Here is a 14,104-nt window from a genome sequence, read left to right on the forward strand (position 1 = left end):
GGCGGCGGTAACCATACCCAGACACTGACAGCTGATTCTGCATCTTTAACCCCTCTCTGCCATCAGATGTACTATTCAGTCCATGTGACCTGGGCTTTACTTTCCATGGACAGAATACTACGCCATTGCGACTGGCCGCGCTCACGGGTGGTGTGCGGCCGAGTGTCAGCTGATTCTCAGTGCCGGGGCACTAAGTGCCAGGAGTGGTCACAGACCAGCACTTTAACCCCCGAATTGCTGCAAACTAACATGATCACAGCATTCAGGAAGCAGGCAGAGGGCTGACAGCCCCACTGCGTGACGCGGGGTCCCGATCGCTGGCATGGAGACCCGATGTCATCATGACGACATCCGGGTCTCCAGAGCTGAGAAACTTCCTGTCATGCACAGTTCATGTCAAGAAGTCTCTCCGGTCAGTGTGCAGGGATTGCAGCGCCGAGAGCTTGTATATCATGCAGATGATGCTTCATCTGCATGCTATAGAAGCAATCGGCCTGCACAAAACGAAAATAAAATTAAACAATAAAAGTACACATATTTGGTATCGCCGCGTCCGTAGTAATGACCCGACATATAAAACTGTCCCACTAGTTAACCCCTTTAGTGAACGCCATAAAAAAAAAAAGGCAAAAAACTGCTTTATCATACCGCCGAAAAAAAAAGTGGAATAACACGCGATCAAAACGACAGATATAAATAACCATGGTACCGCTGAAAACGTCATCTTGTCCCGCAAAAAAAAACAAGCCACCATACAGCTCCAACACCGGAAAAATAATTTAAAAAAAAAGTTAGTTATAGCTCTCTATATAAAATCGTTTTTATTGTATAAAAGTGCCAAAACACAAAAAAATGATACAAGTGAGGTATCATTGTAATCGTACTGACCCAAAGAATAAAACTGCTTTATCAATTTTACCACACGCAGAATGGTATAACCCTCCCCAAAAGAAATTCAGGAATTGCTGGGTTTTTTTCTTTCTGCCTCCCAAAAATTGGAATAAAAAGCAATCAAAAAAAGTCATGTGCCCGAAAATGGTACCAATAAAAACGTCAACTCGTCCCGCAAAAAACAAGACCTCATATGACTCTGTGGACCAAAATATGGAAAAATTATAGCTCTCAAAATATGGTGATGCAAAAACAATTTTTTGCAATAAAAAGCGTCTTAGGCTATGTGCACACGTTCAGGATTTCTCGCAGAAAATTCCTGAGAAAAACCGGACATTTTCTGCAAGAAATCCGCAAGAAATCTGTATGCGGTTTTGCCACGTTTTTTTCCGGACATTTCCCAATGCATTTTGTAGTGGGAAATCCGCAAAAAAAAAAAAAATCAAACTTAATGAACATGCTGCGGTTTTTACCACGATGCGTTTTTTTCACGGAAAAAAAACGCATCATGTGCACAAAACATGCGGAATTCATTCTAAATGATGGGATGCTTATTGTATGCGTTTTTTTGTTGTTGCGGTTTTATAGCGTTTTATCGGGTAAAACCGCGAAAAAACCGCAACGTGTGCACACAGCCTTAGTGTGTGACAGCTGCCAAACAAAAATCCGCTATTAGGTCTCTTTCTCACATCCTGATATTTCCAGTAGCGGAGATGTCAGTGTCTGTAATACTTGCGGCACACGTGTGGCATGTGTGTTCAAAACAGCTGACGTGCTGGGAAAGATGTGGGCTCAGCACCGGAGGCCACATGAAAGGGGGAGACACGACATGTGCAGTACATGAACGGCGCATGTCGTCAAGGGGTTAAAAGTGGATTTGTCATAAATTGAAGCACTATATTTAAACAATTAATAAGAAATAACAATACATATTTTACTGATACATTCAATTAATCAAAAACTGATAGTGAGTGGGAATGTGTTATGATTATTATGGTCTCAGGCAGTGCTATAATCGCACCACGTCACTTTGACCTAAGTTTGCTTTGCTTATTTTGAAGGCACACTCTTCTTAAAAAGAAAAAGCTAAGCAGAAGAACAAAGTGCCCTACACTTCTATAGCACCTGGACTACTTGATTCTAGCTGTATTCTCTTTGCAAGATCCCATTTAAGTAATTTAAATTTAGATTTAGTTAGGCAATCCATTTAAAACCAAGATTAAAACGTTTTATGTCCAATGATCTTGTGAAGGAAGTGTGATATTCAACAAACTCAATAGGATTTACTTGGTTTTCTAATTAATAGCTGTGGTTTTAACTAGGTTTGTACCTATAATTAAAAAATTGTCAGGCTTAAAAAGATACGGATATTGCTATTCTTTAATTCATTACGATCATAAAAAAAGGAGATTTTTGTGTACTCACCGTAAAATCATTTTCTCCGAGCCAATCATTGGGGGACATAGGACCATGAGTGTTATGCTGCTTGCCACTAGGAGGACACTAAGTAAACACAGAGTTAACTCCTCCTCTGCAGTATACACCCCTTGACTGGCCGGAAACGACTCAGTTCGGTAGTAAAGCAGTAGGAGTATAAGAAAAAACAAGACAAGTAAACTATGTCAAAAACTGAGGAACAAACCACAACAACAAACAGCCATAGGCTAACAGGGTGGGTGCTGTGTCCCCAATGATTGGCTCGGAGAAAAAGATTTTACAGTGAGTACACAAAAATCTCCTTTTCTCCTACGCCTCATTGGGGGACACAGGACCATGGGATGTCCTAAAGGAGTCCCTGGGTGGGGAGCAATTGCACTGGTAAAACCCCATGTACCACTGGCTTACTGAGGTACCGCTGTCTGCAGAATGCGCCTGCCAAGGGCAGCGTCTGCCGAAGCCTGGGTATGAACGTGATAGTGCTTCGTGAAGGTATGCAGACTGGACCAAGTTGCAGCTTTACAAAGCTGTTATGCTGAAGCCTGGTGCCGAATGGCCCAAGAAGCAACGATAGACCGAGTCAAATGCGCCTTAATCCCTGCTGGGATAGGGGTGTTCCTGACGCGGTAGGATTCCTGAATAGTGGAGCGAATCCACTTGGCTAGAGTGGCCTTTGAGGCGGGCAAACCCTTTGTGTCCCTCCGGGAGCACGATCAGGACATCCGACTTGCAGAAGGGAGCCGTGCGAGATATGTACCGCCGAAGAGCCCTAATCACGTCCAGAGTATGGAGAGCCTTCTCGATACGATGGGTTGGTGCCGGACAGAATGATGGTAAGACGATGTCCTCGTTTAGATGGAAGGAGGAGACGACTTTTGGTAGAAAGGAGGGAGATGTTCTCAAAACTACCTTGTCTGGGTGAAAAACCAGGAAAGGGGGATGGCAAGAGAGCCGCCAACTCCGAAACTCTCCTGATTGACGTAATCGCCACGATAAAGACCACCTTCCAAGAAAGGAGGGTGATGGAGATGTCCTGCAATGGTTCGAAGGGGGTCTCCTGAAGAACTCCGAGAACCAAGTTAAGATTCCATGAAGCCAATGGCATTCTATAGGGAGGGACCACCCGGGAGACTCCTTGGATGAAGGTTTTGACTGGCAGTCTGGAAGCAATCTTCCGTTGGAACAGAACTGACAATGCGGACACTTGACCCTTGAGCGAGCTTAGGGCAAGGCCTGACTCAAGACCTGATTGGAGGAACTCAAGAATGGACAGAATGGAGAATACCAGGGGAGAACATCCATGCGCCTTGCACTATGAGAAGAAGGTGCGCCAGGTACGATGATAAATGCGCATGGATACAGGTTTGCTAGCACGAATCATGGTAGATGAAACCCCTGGAGAGAAACCGGCTTGAGCTAAAATCCAGGATTCAACGGCCATGCCGTCAAAGACAGGGCCCTGGAGTTCTGGTGGTAAAATCGGGCCCTGTGAAAGGAGATCCCTGCGATCCGGGAGCCGCCAGGGGACATCGGCGACCATTTGGACGAGTTCCGCGTACTACGCTCGGCGCGGCCAGTCCGGTGCGACAAGGATCACCGGTCTCCCCTCTGCTCTGATCTTCTTGATGACCCTCGGGAGCAGAGGAAGAGGAAAGATGTACGGCAGCTGGAACCGCTGCCATGACAGAACCAGTGCATCTGCTCCGATGGCGCGAGGATTGCGGGATCGAGCAATGAACTGGGGAACTTGGTTGTTGAGCCTTGAGGCCATGAGATCCACATCCGGCGTCCCCCAGCGAAGACAAATCTGCTGGAAAACTTCCAGATGGAGGGACCACTCGCCCAAGGCAAAACCTTGGCGAATAAAGAAGTCCACTCCCCAATTCTCCACGCCCGGAATGTCGATCGCCGAGATGAGGGAATGATTGGTCTCGGCCCAGCGAAAAATATGGGCGACTTCGCACATGGCTGCCCTGCTGCGGGTTCCCCCTTGCGGGTGGATGTACGCTACGGCCATGGCATTGTCGGATTGGATCCTAATGGGATGTTCTGCGAGGTGATGAAAATTGCGTAGGGCAAGCTTGATCGCTCGAATCTCCAAGACGATGATTGGGAGGCGCGACTCTCGCGCGGACCAACGACCCTGCCCTATGTGGTGATTGAAAACCGCACCCCAGCCCGAGAGGCTGGCATCGGTGGTCACCACCAACCAGTGTACCGGAAGAAAAGACCTCCCTTGGTGCAGGGAGGACTGTAGCGTCCACCACCTGAGGGATTTCCTGACCTGTGGTGATGGGCAAAAGCGACGGTCAAGGGAAAACGAACTTTTGTCCCAGGCTAACAGCAGAGTCTGTTGCAAGGGACGGAGATGAAACTGCTTCCATTGCGGCCACCATCTTCCCGAGGATGTACATCGCGAAGCGAATGGAGTGCGGGACTGGGCGGGGGAGCTTACGGACGAGACCTTCTCTGGAGGGAAAAATAACTAACCCGCGGGAAAAATCCAAAATCATGCCCAGGAAGCAGATTTGCTGGGCTGACACCGGAGATGATTTCTTGAAGTTGATTTTCCAACCCAGGCGAGAAAGAATCCACCGTTAACCTGACAGACTCTGCGCATGCAGAGTGGGAAGGCCCTTTGATCAATAGGTCGTCCAGGTACAGGAGAACTACCACTCCCCGAGCGTGAAAAATGGCCATGACAGCTGCCATGACTTTTGTGAACACTCTGGGGGCAGTGGCGGGTCAGAAAGGCAAGGCCACAAACTGGAAGTGTTCGTCCTGGACTGTGAAGCGCAGGAACTGCTGATGAGAGGAACAGATCGGGATGTGGAGATAGGCGTCCTTGATGTCTATGGATGCAAGGAACTCTCCTCTTTCCAGAGACGCGACAACGGAACGGAACGAGTCCATTCTTAAGTGTCGAACCCGTACGAATTTGTTTAGCAGCTTGAGGTCCAGTATGGGCCTGTAGAGTCCCGTCCTTTTTATAGGTTCGAGTAGAATCCCATGAACCCCTGGTCTCGAGGAACCGAAACGATGACACCGTCCCTTCGAAACACCTGTATGGCCTGAAGAAGAAGTGACGCTTTTGATTTAGGGGGAGAGGACTGGAAAAAGCGAGGGAGGGGGAAAAGGAAGAAAACTCGATTTTGTATCCGGAAGACACGAGCTCTCTGACCCACTCGTTGTGGACGACCGAGAGCCAATTTTGGCGAAACAAGAGAAGACGTCCGCCTACTCTGTCGGTGTCCGTCGGACACGACGACGAGTCATTGAGTAGAAGGTTTAGTGGGTACGGATGCCTTGGAGCCAGAGGGTCTCAGTGTGGGCTTCCAGGAATGGTTAGGTCTGTATGAGACCTGGGAATTTCTGTCTCCCCGCCGTCCCGAACCAGGGGAAGAGGACGACCAACCGGAGTTGTTACGAAAGGATCGGAATCGAAACTGCTGTTGATTCCGAAAGGGCCGTGTAGGTTTCTGCTGAGGAAGGAATTTACTCTTCCCTCCGGTAGCATCAGAAATGATTTGGTCTAGCTTCGCTCCAAATGAACGGCCAGCATGGTAAGGTAAAAGAAGTCAGCGACTTTTTAGAGGCAGAATCTGCTCACCAATCCCGGAGCCACAAGGCCCTCCTGATGGAAATTGCGTTTGCGGCCGCTTGAGATGCGCAATTAGCCGCATCTATAGAAGCGTTGACAACAAATTCTCCAGCCTGAGCTATCTGGTTAGCGAGTCTGGACACCTCTGGGGGAAGATTACTGATGTGGACGGTAGAGTTAACACCTCTGCCCAGGCAACCTTGCCTTAGCCACCCAGGTAGCCGCAAAAGATGGAAGGAGTGCTGCTCCTGAGGCTTCAAAGACTGAGTGAGCCAGGAAGTCAATTTGACGGTCAGAAGGGTTTTTGACCAATGAACCGTCGGACAAAGATAGGATTGTTTTGGATGCGAGGCGTGATACGGCAGGATCTACAGAAGGGGAGAGAAGCCACTCCATCAGGTCCTTGGAGAAGGGATATTTGGCTTCTGTGGTTTTTTGGACCGTAAAACGCTTAACTGGATGTTCCTTGTGTTTTTGGAGGATGTCCTGAAACTCAGAGTGATTAGCAAATATTTTTTGGACGTGTTTAGTTTTTTTAAAAGACACTACGTGTTCCTGAGTGGAAATTGATTCCTCGTCCACCATCAGCGATTTATTGACTGCCTCAATAAGGGAGTCAAGTGTATCCTGACCTATCGAGGAGTCCTGAGTTAAAGACTCCTCTGACTCGTATTCCGAGTCATGTACGCTGCGACCCTCAGGAGAAGGGGAGCGAGAAGTGGAGCTCCCCGATGCTGAAGCTCGAGTGTGTACGGGGGACGAGACATGGGCCCTTTTCCTAGAACCCCGAGACTCTCGAAGTAAAGTACGGCCCCTGTGGTCGGACGGCCCTGCACCGGCGGCGGATTCCATTGCGGTCGACGGAGGGGAGTTCTGGTTTATAGAGTACCCCCGGAAGGATTCCAGTGCTTTGGCCAATGAATCCATGGAACGTAACAAGGAAGCGGCCCACTCAGGAGGGTTAGGCCCGACGGGGTCGGTGGAGACATTGGAGGGGGAGGCAGAAGGTGGCTGCGCACCTGCCGGGTCACAGTTCTGGCACAAAGGAGTGGTGTGAGCACGTGGCAAAGAAGAATTGCAAGTGGCACAAGCGGTGAAAAACAGAGTGTGCTTTTTGTTGCCCCTTTTTGCCTCCTTAGATTGAGACATAGTATATAGCTGTGCCTCCAAAATACTGCAATAAAAGGGATGTGGATGCAGAGAAGGGGTTAAGCGTTTTCCTACAGCTTACCCACGGGTCCTGTGTCGGTGTCCCCAGGGAGGAAGGAGGAAGCGTTTTTTGCTGAATTCCACGCAGGAGAGGAGTCCCAAGGTGGCGCTCGAGATTTGCAGGGCTGTTCTCGTTCAGAACGAGAAGTGCCTGAGCGGTGGGCGGGGCTCCAGCGGTGGGCGGGAATTATGAATGCAGCCTAGTCCGGCTGAAAAGCCGGGGACTAAATTAAATTTGTGCAGGCTGCCGGCGGCGCGCGCCAGCAGGCACGGTGTAGTGCCGAACGATCGCCGCTGTCACCAATCAGCGGCGCCTCTCCCCAGGGACCCGGACTGTATCCTCCCACGCTGCAGCATGAGGAGGGGACTACTCACCGAGCCTCGGTGCGGCCTCCAGCTCAATCGGTCCGGGGGATGGAGAGCGACATATGTGAGCCTGCCGCAGGGGACTTATGGCTGTGCCACCGTGCTGATGTGCCTGCCGCAGGGGACTTACGGCTACCGTGGGGACTGCAAGACGCCGAGGTGAGGGCTTGAGTGCGGTGGAGCCCGGGAGATGCACATGAGAGGTATACTCTATGTGCTCACACTCCTATATGGGCGAGATCGGGACTGAGTAGGAACAGTCGCCCTGGGTTTAGGTTAGGCATGCCCCATTTGTCGCAGAAGAGGTACGGGGAGGTATACTCGCCACACTCGCCTGTTGATGGTTCGGGGGAGAGCGGACCCTAAAAAGGAGCCTGTCGCCCCCTTCACTCCGTTAAATAAAAAAATTTACAGAAAATAAAAATAAAATAATAAATGGTGGGGTCTGAACAGACCCAAGTGCCTCCTACAGACACTAAGCAAGAACTGGGTCGTTTCCGGCCAGTCAAGGGGTGTATACTGCAGAGGAGGAGTTAGCTCTTTGTGTTTACTTAGTGTCCTCCTAGTGCCAAGCAGCATAACACCCATGGCCCTGTGTCCCCCAATGAGGCGTAGGGGAAAAGATAATCAAAGAACACCATCAGCACGAAACGGCCGTTATCGACCCCTGCACACCCTTGTTTCACCAACACCCCCGAGCCGTGAACATGATGTTATACTTGCTTGAATAAAGGATTTATAAACACTCAAGGACTGGTGAGTGCTGCCACAACTTTTTTCTACTCATTTTGGTCAAAGTACTACTTTGTTTCATGCAAGCACCCCGATCCGCTGTCAGGCTCTCCTGTGCACTGTATAATGACTACGGTCAACTCTAGGTCTTTAAGCTGTGCTGCTCAATGGATGGCCATATTTCCGGCCTGTGCTCCTGTAGTAACAAAAATCTAAAAATCTAAAAAGAAAAAAAAAAAAATTTACTAATTCTTTTGTTTTTTGGATGAAAAGCGTCCCTTAGTAGGGATGAGCAGAGCAGTGGTTCATCCAAACCTTAGTCCAAAGATCGGTTCATGTACTAGAACTCTACTCAAAATTTAACCAGAGCCCCATAAAAGTCAATGGGGACCTGAATGGTTTTTGTAAAATGGTCGTAGAAAGTACTAGGGGGATGGCAAAAGAAGCCGAGTGCCCCCACAGTGTCAGTCGCTCTCGCTCACTCTTTTAATGCATCCATTGAGATATAACACCATCCATATGGCATCTGTTTTAACAAATCAATTACAAAGATTATGTAGTAAACATTAGGCCTTTTGCTGCGGATGTAAAAAAAAAAAAAAAAATGGATGTCATGACGATGATATGAACAGACATGTAGAATACTATATGGATTATCAATTTTTTGTGCTTATTTGAACTTAAATTCACTGCATCTGAGCAGGAAACTATTCTATAGTCAGATACGGTGAAGAGGTTAAGCAGGGTCTTACCATACATAGCATGTGTTTGTTCTGGAGCACCATACTGTGTAGCAGCTGAAGACACTAAACCAGGCTGTGCATGTGCTGGTGGAGCCATCATTCTAGAGTTTCCTTGAATTACAGGACTATATACATGGGGATGCTGAAAAAAAAATAATAATATGGTATTAAAATAGGAAACTGCACTAAAATAAAGACCAATCAGTTGTGCTGGAAAAAAACACACACTTCCCTAAATCACATAGCTGTAAAGTGCTTAAAGCAGACCATTTAGCCTGACTTGTCAGTGATAGAAAATAATATAGCATTTGTTCTGTTCTTCTATTACCCCCATAAAATGCACACAAAAATAATCGTTAGCCATTTGAAAGGGAAGCTATCTGAAAGTTGAAACATACAGACTTCTCACCCCCAATGGGGGGTCATCTTTGTTGTCCTTTCTCATTCTTGGGTCCTCTACCAGAGGCCTGGGAGTTTGATGGTTCTGCGCAGGAGCTTAGTTGTTCCCAGCACTGCGCAGAGAGCTCAGATGTTGTTCCTGGGATCTGTTGTAGCTATTCTTCCAACTTAGGGGTCGCTACTCCAAGTGCTCCTATCACCACTGGAATCACTGTTGCCTTCACCTTCCACATCTTCTCCAGTTCTCCTTTGAGGCCCTGGCATTTCTCCAGATTCGCATATTCCTTCTTTCTGATGTTGCCGTCACTTGGCACTGCCGCATCTATTATCATTGCTGTCTTCTTATCCTTGTCGTCTGTCACAATGTCTTGTCGGTTAGTCAACACCTGCTTATCCGTCTGGATCCTGAAGCCCCAGAGGATTTTAGCCCTTTCATTCTCCACCATTTTTTCTGGAATTTCCCACTTGGACTTAGCGGGACTTGTATACAAAAACATCTGCACGGCATATGAGCTACTTGGTTGTGGCATTTGGAATGCGCTGTTCCTGCTCGCATTTTGCATCCTGCCACTATGGGTTGGACTGTTTCTGAGGTTTCTTTGCATAGTCTGCACACTGGGTCTTGTCTTGTGTCGTTGATTTCTGCTTCTATGGATCTGGTACTTAGTACTTGCTCTTGTGCATTTATGATTAGTGCCTCTGTACTGTCTCAGAGTCCAGCTTTCTCCAGCCATTGGTAGGATTTCTCCATGTCAGCCACCTTCATGTTCCCGTTCTTCCTTCTAGATCTGTTGTTGTTGCTGTTCCCTTGGCTTTCTCTCAGCATCTCATCCTTTGGTGCCATCTTTCTGATGTATTCCTGGATACTCCTTGTTTCATCCGTGATGGTGGCTTGGATGCTTATCAAGCCTCGCCAACCTTCCTTTCTGTTGGTATACAATCTTTGGGTGTTAAGACTTAGGATGGAGACCTCCATGCATTGTGAGGAGCTTTCGTGTCTTCACATCTGCAGCTTGCATCTCTTCTTTTGGCCAGCACACTATGCCAGCAGGGTTTCTGATATTGTTATAACTGGCAGGGTATATATTGATGGCGTGGATTTTATTCTTCCCTTTAAGCTGACTCTTCAGGACCTGTCTTACCCTTTGATGGCATTTGGAAGTTGCTGCTTTCCTTGCCTCTTCATCATGGTTACCGTATCTCTGTGGGATGCCGAGGTACTTGTAGCATGTCTATACATCTGCTATGTCGTATCCTGCAGGTAATTCCATTCCATCAGTCTTGACTACCTTGCCTCTCTTTATTACCAACCGGCCGCACTTCTCCAGTCTGAAGGACATCCATATGTCTTCACTGTAGATCCTTGTCAGGTGGATCAGCGATTTGATGTCTCGTTCATTTTTTGCATACAGCTTGATGTTATCCATGTAGAGGAGGTAGCTGATGGTGCTTCCACTCTTGAACCCGTATCCATAGCCAGACTAATTATCTGAATGAGGGGGTTCAAGCCTATGCAGAACAGCAATGAGGACAGTGCATCACCTGGGTATATGCCGCATTTGATGGTCACTTGTGATAGTTGTCTTGAGTTGACTTCCAATGTTGTTCTCCATTGCCCCATTGAGTTTCTGAGGAAGGTTCTTAATTTCCTGTTGACATTGTAGAGAGCCAAGCATTCACAGATCCGTCTCTGGCACTGAGTCATAGGCTTTCCTGTAGTCAATCCAGACTGTTGAGATTGGTCTGTCTGGATCTTGAGCGACTGCTCTATCTACTAGGAGCTGTTGCTTAGAGCCTATGGTGTCGGTCCCAATGCCTTTCTGAGCTCGATTCATGTACTGGTTCATATGATTCTGTAGCTTGGTGGCTATGATGCCTGACAGTTTATTGGGCAGTAGTTGGATGGACTGCGCCTTTGTGAGGATCCTTCATGATCAGCACTGTTCTTCCTTGTGTTAGCCAATCTGGGTGGTGGCCAGCTTCTAGCAGTTGGTTTATCAGCTTTGACATGTGTTCATCTACTGCTGTTAATTTCTTTAGTCAATAGGTGTGGATCATGTCTGGGCTAGGTGCTGTCCAGCTCTTCATGCTCTTGACACGCTGCTGGATGTCTGCTTCTGTAATTGACTGGTTCTTGCTCTAGGTGCTTGCTGTGTTTCATTCTCAGATCCTACAGCCACATTGTGTGTTTTTTCCCTCTCCCATATGTTCCTCCAGTATTTTTCAGTCTCTGCTATTGGGGGAGTTGATGCCTTTCTGCTGTTACTCTATAGTTGGGAGTACACCTTGGCTGGTTCTTTGGAGAACAGGGCATTTATCTTCTTGGCCTCAGCTTCTCTAGTGTATCTCCCTAGTTTTGCAGCAAGTGATGTGAGCCCTTGTTTAGAAATCTCTAGGGCTTCAGTTGGGTTCAGGCCTTTGTACTTGTCTAACTTGGTCTTATTCTTGATCTTTACACCCTTCAGTATTTCTGTTAGTTGGCTGACTTCCGTTCGTGTCACCTTGATCTTTGTCTCCAGTCTTCTTTTCCAAGGTGGACATGTACTTCTGTTGTTCTTTCTGGTTTAATAGCCAATCATTTCCATTATTGCTGATGTAGTACCATAGATCGGTTTATTAGTTTGAGATATGGTGGTAGGTATTGATGCAAGTGCTCTATTGGCATCTTCTAACATACTGTCTGGTGGTGTTTCTTTGCAGTCGATCTCTGGTATTGATGGTATTGAGTTTATCTAAGATCTTCTTTTTCAGGTCACCTGCAGTTCTCTCTAGTTGCAAGACCAGGATTTTCAGGGGGTTGCATATATGTTGTTCTTCCAGGTCTTCATGGGTGGTTCTGCAGTGCAGTTGATCCATCTCAAGTTGTGATAATAGCTTTCTCTTTATGATACTGAAACATTGGGCGACTAGTTTCTCAGTCAGTGGACATATAGGTCTTGTATCCATCCAACGTTTCCTCATACGCTTCATATATCCCCTCTCATTTGGTCTGCTGTTATAGTAGCATTTTATCAGATCCAAGTACTCTTCACTTGTCCATGTATGGTTTGTTCCAGTAGCCCATTTATCGTCAGATTGACCTGGTTCCTCAACATCGGACCTTGTTAATCCAGGCGACATCCGAGCCGGCATGTCTCTGTTAGTAAATAAAGAGAATAACGTGGAAGAACCTGTAGTGTTTGATGGTGCTCATGTAGGGTCCCAGACCTTTACAATGAATTGAATGAAAACTTGGCACACAAGCGGATGCAAAGTGGAACTATTTTAATGTGATCCAAACTTCAGTACAAAAACATAAAACGTTTCGGTCATATAACATAACAGGACAAATAGTGGATACCACGTCATATGAGAACACGAGAATATGAACATAATACCAACAGAATAAAACGGCCAACCTTTAGTGCCAGTTACACCCTCTACTATAAAGCCCTAGGACGCTGATGGGCCTCCCTATATAATCCATGCATACGATATAAGCAGTCGGTACACTGATGAAGGTCACAGTTACTGTATGTGACCGAAACGTTTTATGTTATTGTACTTAAGTTTGGATCACATAAAATAGTTCCACTTTGCATCCGCTTGTGTGCCAAGTATTTATTCAATTGACTCTTTGTTCATGTTTTATTGAGGTAGGCACCATACATCATTGTTAGTAGTCTTGCCCAAGGACCAACACGGCAGAGCCAGGATTTGAACCTCAGTCTCCCACATTGGTGGATATGCACCATAACCACTACACTAGGGTAGGTACTATAGAGTTTCCTAAGGCCTCTTTCACACGTCAGTGTCTCTGGTACGGGTAGTGACAGTTTTCTCACGTACCGGAGACACTGACACACGTAGACCCATTCAAATGAATGGGTCTATGCACATGTGTCCGTGTTTTCACGGACCGTGTGTCCGTGTTGAAAACACGGAGACATGTCTGTTTTTCTCCGGCAGCACAGTCCGCAAAGCGTCCCGCACACGTGCACACGGAGAACAGTGTGCACTCTCCTCCGTGTGCACATACCGCCCGCAGGAGAGACAGCGCTACAGTAAGCGCTGTCGCCCCGCATGTGGTGCTGAAGCCGGAATTCATCCCTTCTTCCCAGCAGCGTTCGCTGGAAAGAAGGAATTAAATTTTTTCTTCTTCTTTTCCCTTAAAAATAAAGTTTGTGCGTCCCCTCCCGCCTCCCATCCCCTGAGCCCCCCCTGAGGCTGCAGCCTTTGCTGTGTGAGCGGTCACGTGGTCCCGCTCATTACAGTGAGGAATATGCGCATATTCCTCACTGTAATGAGCGGGACAACATGACCGTTGACACAGGGCCTGCTGCCGGCGCGGAGAGGAGACATCGCTGGAGCTGGGTGCCGGTGAGTATTTCCTGGCAAGCGGGGGGGGGGGGGGGGTGTTTTGCACAGGGGATGGGAGGCGGGAGGGGACGCACAAACTTTATTTTTAAGGGAAAAGAAAAAAAAAGATTTTTTATTCCTTCTTTCCAGCGAACGCTGCTGGGAAGAAGGAATGAATACCGGCTTCAGCACCGCATGCAGGGGACAGCGCTTAACTGTAGCGCTGTCTCCTGCACGGTCCATGTGGTCCTCAGTCGGCACACGGCTGCCGCACGTGTGCCACACTGATGTGCTACGTGAGCACACGGACACGGATAATTCCGGTACCGGAATTATCTGGACGTGTGAAAGAGGCCCAACACTGTAATACACTCGGTATATAAATTTA

The 14,104-nt window shown here is 47.6% G+C and overlaps 1 protein-coding gene across 26 annotated transcripts in view; it reads right to left on the reverse strand.

Moving 5' to 3' along the window:
- Positions 1–14,104, reverse strand: part of ATXN2 (ataxin 2) — a 121,687-nt gene that overhangs the window by 16,754 nt on the left and 90,829 nt on the right. For all 26 annotated transcript variants that reach the window (XM_069754984.1, XM_069754952.1, XM_069754942.1 and 23 more), the window contains one exon: positions 8,989–9,121. In XM_069754984.1, coding sequence (XP_069611085.1) covers positions 8,989–9,121 — 133 coding nt within the window. The remainder of the gene's footprint in view (positions 1–8,988; positions 9,122–14,104) is intronic.

Source organism: Ranitomeya imitator, chromosome 1, assembly GCF_032444005.1.
Source record: "Ranitomeya imitator isolate aRanImi1 chromosome 1, aRanImi1.pri, whole genome shotgun sequence".
Taxonomy (NCBI): domain Eukaryota; kingdom Metazoa; phylum Chordata; class Amphibia; order Anura; family Dendrobatidae; genus Ranitomeya; species Ranitomeya imitator.